Here is a 10086-nt window from a genome sequence, read left to right on the forward strand (position 1 = left end):
TCTAAAGCACCACTGCCTACTCTGACTGACAGCGGGTCTTGAGGTGTGGTTTGCTAGGACTTTGCTTTCAGACTTCCCAAAACAACTGCAGAAACATTTGTAGCATTTGTGAAAGCCATACTTCCTTTGGATCCCAGCACACAGTTGCATAGCATGAATCACATTACAGAAATGACAAACATAACGTGTTGGAAAAACACCAAAAGGATTCTGCTAGTTTACCTCCCACCTTGCCGCCCAGCAGTCTCCATGACAGAGCTGGTCTCAGGCGGTGTTGAGGGCTCCCAGGCTGCTGGCTTTGGGGTGGCTCAGGACCTAGTGGCAGTGAAGGCAGCAAAGAAGATTGCATTCTCGCTATACCATCCAGAACTTGCCCAGGTAGTGCGAGGCCTTTTACAGCCTGGCCAGAAGGAGGTGGTGGAACAGAGGGTAGCTCACTGTGACTTGTTTGCAAAGCATTATGAATAAAAAAAAATCACTTGCATCCACCAGGATCTTGACTCTGCTATTATAGCAGATTACTCTCAAGGGGTTGGCTTTGTTCTTGTTGCTCCTATTATGAATTTTTCATTTTCATCTTGTATTTTTTATGCTGTGAATTGCCCTGAGATCAGTGGATGACAGGTGGTATGCACATTTGATAAATAATAACAATGCAGGGAGTTGGGGCACCCTGAGCCATGAATTCTCCATGCAGGCTAGGGCTGATGGGAACTAAAGTCCAACAACATCTAGGCTGGAGGGTCTTAGACCCCTCGCCCTTGTAAGCACGTTTCTGCACGGTAAAACATGTTCCTTTCTTAATCTCTAGAGTCTAGACGCTTGTCCCGAGCATTTCCACGAGGCCATTCGGGAGAGGGAACAATAGATCGACCTTTTTCATTATCTGAACGGGATTTCCGAGTAAACACAGAACCCACATTTAACTCCCTTCGCCTCGAAGCTATTCATTGATGCCAATGCAGAGATTAATTTTTTAAAAACATCCCCCCCCCCTCAACTGAAAGAGGACGAATTCCTGTATGTGGCGCTATCGCCACATTGTTCCATTGTTCTGCCATATAGACAACCCTCACTTCCGGCCGCACTCCCTAAAAATAAGTAAATCTGGGTAATATTTAAATATGGTTTCTCGATGGGAACCCGGAAAGGATAAAGAAAAATAGTGAGATTGCCTTCTCTACACTTTTCTAACTCTGGCGCGATAACAGGCTCTATTAGAAAACGGCCGGCTGTATTTGACTCTCCAGCCTTTCCCTTCCCTCTGTGTCTATGGTTCCTCCGCTGTCCGGCTTCCTCTTCCGCCCTCCCTCCGCGTGATCCTGACGCGAGAACCCCGCCCTATGACGTAAACGCGGCCAAGGCGGAAGAAGAAGGGGAAGAAATAACAAGACTGGAAAGGAGGGGACTGAGGCTGCTGCTGCTTTTGTTGCTGCTGCTGGGTAAGGGGCTGCTTCCCTTTTTCTGGGTTATTATGGGGAGGGGGTGTCCTGTCCTTTTCCGGGAGGGGGATTGGGAAAGCCCGCGGGGAGAGGGGAGCTGTGCTGAAGGTGTCGGGTGTGGGGCAGCTGGTGGGTTTAGGATTTAAGTGAGAAGATTGGGTGCCTTATGTGGGGCTCTTCTTCCCCACCCTCGTTTATTTCCTGTTGTATTAACATAGTATATTATAGTATAATTATATATAATGATGTGTGTGTGAGTGAGAGAGATTTACGATGGAAAAATAAAAAGAAAAATAATATATTATTTATACCCCTGCCTATCTTGCTAGGTTTCTCCAGCCATTCTGGGCAGCTTCCAACAAAAGATTAAAAATACATTAAAACATCAGTCATTAAAAACTTCCCTAAACAGGGCTGCCTTCAGATCCTTTTAAATGTCAGATAGTTGTTTATTTCGTTGACATCTGGTGGGAGGCTATTCCACAGGGTGGGCGCCACTACCGAGAAGGCCCTCGATATAACTTTTCTGGTTGTTCCAGAGTCACACAAAGTAAAATTTAGCAAATGCCCCTCCTTTCAGGCCGGTAAAACTCACCACGTTATCCTATGAGTTGACATTCAGTAATTATTTTACAGTGCTGCCCTTTCCCTTTTTACTCTCCTCTCTCTCCCTCGCCAGGAGTTTATCACTTGCCTCACAATGTAGATTTTCTAGATAACCTACAGTCAAATCTCGTAGATGCTGTCGCCCTCTGTTGAGCTGCCTTGGCAGCTTTCTTTGTGGTGGTCAGATAGTCTACCATAAGCCTTTTATTTATTTTTTTGGTATTGCATGCTTTGGGTGCCATGGCAGAAAGACAACATATAAATGCAACAAACAAACAAACAAACAAACAAGTATGGTATTACAGTAAAGAGTGTGTGGATCAGGGTCAGAATCTTTTTCAGACTGGGGGGGGCACATTCCTTTCTGTGCAATCAGTGATGGGTGAGGTCAGAGGCAAAACTGGTCAGAGCAACAGAAAAAGTTTACCTTTGTACAGTAGGCTATTATCTACACATGCTCCTATCTGTCCTTCATCTTGGCAAGCATGAGGCATTATCAGAGATCAAGGACGCATTCCAGGCAGGTGAAAACACTCTAAGAAGGTGTAAAATATGGCCAGGAAAGTTGGTATTTGTGAACTTGGGAGAGGGATGTGTGGCTGTGGAGGAGCTGTGGCCTGGTGATGGTCCTTAGAGCCAACTAGAGATGCCCTGGGGGCCACATTTGGGCCTCTGATCTGAGTTCCTTCACCCCTAGTATTGACCAACCTCCCTCCACCCAACCGCATAAAATACTGAACAGCAGAGTTCTGTCAGTTTGTTGATGGTCTCAGTGGAGCTTAATGACAGGAACTCCTTGGCCAGGTTTCATACCTGTCAAAATCATTGTCTGTTTTTCACTCCTGCTTCTATTCTGGGAGAATCCTCTCTTGGGTAGCTTTTATAAGGAGGTTTAGTTGCTTTTGATCCTTGAATGGGAGACACGTTAGTGTATAAATGTACATGAAAGTGGTAGCAGTTATAAGCTCAACATAAATACTTCAAAATGCCTTCCAGGTCTTGTTTATGGGTTTTCTTTTATATTTTTATATTAGAGTCATTAATAGGGGTTAACCTTTATCCCCTTGTCCCTCCCCTTTAATAATTGAAGAATCACATTCGGAGCCAAAAATGCTTTACAAGGTAACTAGTTTTTGTTAGTTAAGCAGTCTATATGAATGTGATGCTAATGCAGAAGCTCTGTATGAGTATGAAAGAGATGGAGATCTCCAGGTTGGTTGCCAAGTGACTCTCTTCCATGCCTGGCTTGTCTCTTTGGCAGCATCAGTCCTGTGCCCCTGTCATTCTGTTTAGGTATGTATTCATTTTGGATTTGTATCACTCGGATCTGCAGGTAACAGTAGACTGACAGAAAGAAGTCACACACAGAAAGAAGGGAGAAAGAAGTAAAGGAGGGCTTTTTGTGTGTACAGTTTGCCTCTGAGATACCTCGTTTCCTTTCCTCTCCAAATCTCTACTGCCGAATTTGCCCTGGGGTTTCCCAAATTGTGGCATATGTCTGTAGATGTTAAGTAAGCCAACCTGTACCTCCCTTGCTCTACCCCTTGATTTACACCTGTTGGTCATACTAGAGAGTGGCAAAGAGACACAATGGAGGGCCATGCTGTGTTGTGTGTGGTAGCCAGTTAAAATAATAAAGTTGAATAATGCATTAAAAGGACAAACCACATTTTAACCTTGCTAAGACTCTGCTCAACTAAAGTTATTTCACAGCTTTCTACCAAAATATACCATGATTCAGCTACCAGTAAATCTTCAGGGAACAAAAGTTTGTAACTAGCTGTGGGTTACAAAAGAAACTTTTGGATAATCATGGAGGTCAGAGGGTAGTGGTTTCTTAGATATGTTTGGTACATGAACCATGTTATGGGATTTACCGCCAATAGACTTTTTAAAGGGTAGGCATAGGGATCTTGTGTATGGCATTTCTGAACATTTGTTATAGACCAGGCTTCCTCAAACTTGGCCCTCGAGATGTTTTTGGCCTACAATTCCTATGATCTCTAGCTAGCAGGACCAGTGGTTAGGAATGATGGGAATTGTAGTCTCAAAACATCTGGAGGGCAGAGTTTGAGGAAGCCTGTTATAGACCCTCCTCTCCCTTTCCTTTTCCTCGCATTGCTTGGTGGGCCTCTGGCCCAGCTAACTGCAGCATTGTGATGCTAGCATTGTGATGTCACACAGGCTGTGTCTTGGGCTCTGCCACTAACCTTGTGTTAGTAGTCTACAGCCTATGGCAGACAGATGTTTGCTCAAAAATATGCCTGTGCTTTACTCCAGAAGTTCAGTATGCTGCCAGTGGCTATTCAAAACATCAGATTGTGCTTTGGAACCGGGTAAGGCTGGCTGATACTGGGCATCTGCTCATGCCTAGAAGAGTGTTCCCTTTTTATTTTTCTGCTTGTTTTCAAGAAGTTACATTCCGTTTCTTTGGTTCTTTCATTCCATGCCCCTTTACTCAATTCATGAAGTTTCTATTATGTGTGCACAGCAGCAGATAGCTGGTGCTGGGATGCGAGATTTGGAGAGTGTTAATATCATTGGTTGATTCAAACTGATATTTATTATTTTATTTTAATTGGAAAATTTCACCTTGTAGGACAATGGCCTGTCTGAGTGGCTTATAAAATTAAAAAAATAATTCCACATCGAACTACATAGCAGGTGCTTAGGTGTTTTGTCATTATTATGTTGAGTATTGGTAAGCAGTAAATGACAAGAGCACCAAAAACTGAAATGGGTCAAAAACGGGCGTCAAAAATAGGGGTCAGTAAGCCCCTGTTGACTCAAGCCTGTTAGCAAAGTATGATCAAAGCAAGAGGAGGAGAAAAGTGTATTTGCTACTTTCAGAAAGGTGTATGGTCAAATCACCCATAGCTTTCTTTCTCTGCGATATTTTCATGGTCAGATATATTTTTCAGCCCTCGCTCTCTGGGCTTTTCTCAGTGCCCAGTATAATATGTTTATCATTAGGCTCTGATAGTCATTCCCCTTGTAACCCATTACAGTGGTACCTTGTGTTACATATGCTTCAGGTTACATACACTTCAGGTTACAGACTCCGCTAACCCAGAAATATTACCTGGGGTTAAGAACTTTGCTTCAGGATGAGAACAGAAATCGCGCGGTGGTGGCACGGCGGCAGTGGGAGGCCATTAGCTAAAGTGGTACTTCAGGTTAAGAACAGTTTCAGGTTAAGAACGGACCTCCAGAACGAATTAAGTACATAACCAGAGGTACCACTCTATTCCTCTTTTTAGTGGCCATTTAGTGGTCAGAATTCACTTTCGCTCTTACCACAAAGCACTTAATAAGGATAGATGTATGTATCTGTCTCAAGTCTCTCATCATCTGACTCTCTGCCTTGACAATTGTAGGCTGACTCATCTTCTGCCACAATGGATATGCTGTTTGGACGCCGGAAAACCCCGGAGGAGATGCTCCGGCAAAACCAACGGGCTCTGAACCGTGCCATGCGAGAGCTGGACCGAGAACGGCAGAAGTTGGAAACCCAAGAGAAGAAAATAATTGCTGACATCAAGAAGATGGCTAAACAGGGGCAGATGGTGAGCTTGGAAGTGCAGATGTGCCATCGGAGGACAACCCTTATCTCCGTCTCTAACTTGTTTCTCTAACCCCAGGATGCAGTGAAGATCATGGCGAAAGACCTGGTGAGGACAAGGCGCTACGTCAAGAAGTTCATCATGATGCGGGCTAATATCCAGGCAGTGTCCCTCAAGATACAGACCCTCAAGTCTAACAACTCCATGGCTCAAGCAATGAAAGGTGTCACCAAAGCCATGGCTACTATGAACAGACAGGTGGGTTGTCTCCAAGCCAGTCCAGCTAGGGGTCTGCAGTGCCAGGAAAGAGCGAGAGAGAGAAAGTCCGCCTGAGGGGACATAGCCTGGTTCTGGAGCACCTTCTTTGCATGCAGAAGGTGCCATGTTCCCTCTTTGGTATTTCCAGCATAAAGGATCCCAGGTAGCAGAGGATGGGAAAGGCCTCTCTTCCTGAGACCCGGGGGAGCTGCTGATAGAGTAGACAATATTTGACTATATGGACATATAGTCTGGCCTGAGAAAAGACAGCTCCCTGTTTCTTGCAACAGGATGTGCAGTAAGACAGACTTTCTTAAAATGGGGTGTCCTTGGTGGACACATGATGGGAGGATGCCAAGGGTGAGAATCGGCTGTGGGTGCCTAGCAGAAAACAACAAGGGGAAAGGCCTTTTTCAAAAGCCCCTGAATCTTCAAAGGATTGGAAAAGATGTTACTAATGACCTAGATGGGGAACAGTTCTTCTTTCCTCAGTTTTGATCTTAGCTTCTCCCAGACAACAACAGCATCTGGAGCAGCTGACTTGTTTGCACTAAGGGAGGATTCACCAGACTGGATGTAAGGAGTTCTGGGCTGTTTATTCTGTTGTCTCTAATTATTGCTTCTTTAGAAATGAAAATTCAAACTGCCTCTTTCTTGGTAGGACAGCTTTCCATATTTAGTGATGTGATTGTGCTCCTACAAGTTCTTAAACCTACTACGGCTTCCACCTGTGTGGAAGACAGATGGCTGCCTCTGTCTCTTTCTGGGATGCTGGAACAACAGGCTTCATGGGTTTCTTTCAGCTCAAGTTGCCCCAAATCCAGAAGATCATGATGGAGTTTGAGAAACAGTCAGAGATCATGGACATGAAGGAGGAGATGATGAATGATGCCATTGATGATGCCATGGGAGATGAAGAAGATGAAGAAGAAAGGTGTGTATACAATGGGGGACAGTTATAGGTCCATAAGCAAAGACAGTGGGGAGTGGGCGCCTCTGTGTCCCCATTGCTGCTTAGCTCTTAACTTCTGTAGATAGCTTAGGTTTTGGAATGACGCTTCTCCTTGGTCACATGAAGGCAGCAGCTTCTACACCAGTATTCCTGCTAAACCTCTATGAAATCTGGGCTTGCCCATTCTGATTTCTTGATGAGGTTCCTGCAAAGGATGTGTGCATGTGGTAATTGAGAGAGAGGTTATTGGTGCTGCTGCTGCTGCCACCATCACTGAATGGTGAACATTGAAGGGAACAACAGAATGAGTTTTGAGATCATTCAGATCATCTGTGGCATGGTAATCAAATGGAGAAGGAAGTGGGGATGAGGCTATTTGTCATTCTCACTCTGTTTCATTTCTGAGGGTAACTGCTTTACTTTGGGCATTCTAGAAATCTGTTTTCTATTCTAGAAGCTGTGCATTCTAGAGCTCTTGTTTTCTATTGTGTAGGTTTCTTATGAGTTCTAGAACCCTGATTTTCCAAGGTTCTAAAATGCATGAGGTGTCTACATGAGTAGAGAGGGCTCTGTACTAGAGCAGTCACCCTCTAGCTTGTGGAGGACCACTGTGAATGTGACGGAGGGTGGGGTGAGTTGTACCCCTGGTTGCACCCTTTCTTCCTTCTCCATGACATAATCACTTGAAGGGCAAGCACCTCAATAGGGATATTATCCACGAGAAATATATACTCTTTGCTCATCTGTGCATGCACACACAAATTTATTGTATGCTTGTATATTTGTGTGCGTAGCTGAGCAATACTCAAATGCAAGGGACATGGGCTGACTGCGGATAAGATATTTGAGGGTGGTTAGGAGCAGCAGAATCCCAGCTGCTGTCTCCCTCCTACCTCTGTGCATAGCACAACAAGTGGAGCCCTGTTCACAATGAAACAAAATACGTAAGTTCACCCAAAATTTCACCAACGGTTGCTCCAGGGGCAGGGCAGATAGGGGAGCAGGGAGAACAGGATGTGTAGGCACAGATGCATCTTGAGGTCTCATGCTCTCTTACCCTTCCATTCACAGTGACGCTGTTGTCTCCCAGGTTCTGGATGAGTTAGGTCTGACGCTGACGGATGAGCTTTCCAGTGAGTATCTGTGCATAGTGAACATAGGAGTGGAAGGAACAATTTGGCAAAGACAAGAGGCCACAACTCACATTGCCCTTGCAGACCAGTGCAGTTCCCAGACAGGGAAGATGAGGTCCGTTGGCAGGAGGGAAGGAGTGGAGTGGTCCTGTTTAGGACAAATGGGGAATGACCTTTTAACTTCATGCCGTGATGAGGAGCTTCTAGGATAAGGTCTCATCATCCCTAGCCATTGGCTAGGCTGGGCATTGGAGTCCAACAACATCTGGAAGGCCACACTTTCCCCATTCCTGTTCTACAAGAATCTGCCTTACCTTCTGTAGGGAACAGAGTGCTGGACTTGATGGACCTTGTTGCAAAAGGCTGCTAAGGGGCCTCAGTGTCCCTGATTTTGAGAGAATCGCACACACTGACATTCTTGTTCAGATGAGTCAGAGAGCGGTTCTAACAACAGGGTTAGGATCAGCACTGCAGAAGTTGTGGGGTGCTTTTAATTTTCAATAATAGGTCTGCTGCCACCACTTGACCCACATGCTTATGTTCTGGTAGGCAGGGATACCAAGTCGGAGCAAGCAGAAACTGGACTGTTGTGAAATTTCACTTGTTTAGCCCAGTAAGATTTCAAGTCTCATTATTTACCTCTTAAATCATGGATGGGTAACCTGTTGCCCTCCAGATACAGGGATGGTGGATGTTGTAGTTCAACAACAACAACAGTTTTATTATATATATGCCACCCGTCAGACTTTGTTGCCCCGGCCACTCTGGGCAGCTCCCAACAAAATATTAAAAACACAATAAAACATCACACATTAAAAACTTTGATATAGAGGGCTGCAATACCTAGAGGGCTGCAGGTTCCCCATCCCTGGCTTAAAAAACACCCTATTAGTGATGTAGAATCCAGAAGGGACACAGACTGAAACATAGTAAGGAAATGAAACAATGTACATTAGAAACGAAAGAAGGTAAAGGTTAAGGACTTAAGAGTCTTTAACACCCTCCAGGTGTTGTTGAGCTGCACCATAAATTCAAAGCCACTTATACTACCTTAGCGGTTATGGCTTTCCCCAGTGAATCCTGGGAACTGTAGTTTAAGGTTGCCCTGAGAACTCTCCATACTTTAACGAACTACAGTTCTCAGGATCCTTTGGAGGAAGCCCTGATTGTTAAAGTGGTAGAAGAGGTAATGTATGGAGTGGTTGTGACCTACATCTCTTGCATGCATATATAGTTCTACCCACTGCCCAGGGTCCTTACTGGCTGTGGGGTGGGTGCTGAGGGTGTGGCGAGAACTGGGGGAGGGGCGGGGAAGGGCGTCCCTTCTGCCACCTCAGACTTTCCTCTTCTCCCTTCCAGACCTGCCTTCGACCGGCGGTTCTCTGAGCGTGGCAGCAGGGAAGAAAGCTGAAGCCTCCTCTGCAGCTCTCGCCGACGCAGATGCTGACCTGGAGGAGCGCCTCAAGAACCTGCGGCGGGACTAGCGGGCACGGAGCTTGGCTCTCCTCCCTCTGCCGTCGTCTGGCTCTTTGAAACCCTCCTGGCGTTGGGATGACTTCTGCTGCGGCAGGGAGCAGGGCCTCCTGGGCTCCTGAGGGGTGTGGCTGTGGGCAGCATGAGGGGTGGGAAAGGGTTCCTTGGAGCTGTGTAGTGCTCTTGCTCCCCCTCCCTTTCCTTTTTTTAAAAAAAGGACTTTAAGCATCACTGGGCGAGGTCGTGGAGGCAAAGGGTTTTCTTTTTCCTGTATCTTGTCAGTGCCTCCATTCCACAAGCCTGGGTGGTTTGGAGACTCGGATGAGCTCTCTTCTGAATGGTGGGGGAAGGTGTGTTTGGCATCCCTTACTGTAACCCCTGCCCAGTCCCTGATAATAATTCCCCCTCCCCTCTCCTTGGTGGTGACGGTGAGATGAGAAGAGAAGCACCAGGCAGCACCTTGGCTGATAACCTCCTGCTCCCGCGAACGGGGCGAGAGACACTCCGGCACTTTTCCCGGCTTAAAAGCTTTATATACAGCCCTGCTCCCTGGCGTCAGGTGGGCGTTGCCATTGCGTCTGTCTGTCTCTTGTAATAAAGGTTGTAGATTTGTATTGAACGTTCCTGTGGCGTCTGCTCTTGCTCCCATGATGGAGTGT

At 45.9% G+C, this 10086-nt stretch overlaps 1 protein-coding gene across 3 annotated transcripts; it reads left to right on the top strand.

Annotated features, from left to right (window-relative positions):
• Window positions 1-1316: 1316 nt before the first annotated feature.
• On the top strand, window positions 1317-10046 carry CHMP2A (charged multivesicular body protein 2A). 3 transcript variants are annotated; one of them, XM_053360914.1, is made up of 6 exons: window positions 1317-1442; window positions 5426-5614; window positions 5690-5869; window positions 6673-6803; window positions 7893-7954; window positions 9314-10046. In XM_053360914.1, exons 2-6 carry the CDS (start codon window positions 5447-5449, stop codon window positions 9436-9438), a joined length of 666 nt encoding a protein of 221 aa, XP_053216889.1. In that variant the 5' UTR covers window positions 1317-1442; window positions 5426-5446; the 3' UTR covers window positions 9439-10046. The 3 variants fall into 3 exon arrangements, with proteins under 3 accessions (XP_053216889.1, XP_053216891.1, XP_053216890.1); XM_053360916.1 differs by lacking the exon at window positions 1317-1442 and adding an exon at window positions 3209-3341; XM_053360915.1 differs by lacking the exon at window positions 1317-1442 and adding an exon at window positions 4273-4384.
• The last annotated feature ends 40 nt before the right edge of the window (window positions 10047-10086 follow it).

The sequence above is a fragment of the Podarcis raffonei genome, chromosome 13 (assembly GCF_027172205.1).
Source record: "Podarcis raffonei isolate rPodRaf1 chromosome 13, rPodRaf1.pri, whole genome shotgun sequence".
Classification (NCBI taxonomy): domain Eukaryota; kingdom Metazoa; phylum Chordata; class Lepidosauria; order Squamata; family Lacertidae; genus Podarcis; species Podarcis raffonei.

Coding starts and splice junctions, on each gene's coding strand:
- CHMP2A (XM_053360914.1), top strand. CDS start 5,447: ATGGATATGCTGTTTGGACGCCGGAAAACCCCGGAGGAGATGCTCCGG. Junction 5,615..5,689: donor TGGCTAAACAGGGGCAGATG/GTGAGCTTGGAA, acceptor CTCTAACCCCAG/GATGCAGTGAAGATCATGGC. Junction 6,804..7,892: donor GAAGAAGATGAAGAAGAAAG/GTGTGTATACAA, acceptor TTCCATTCACAG/TGACGCTGTTGTCTCCCAGG.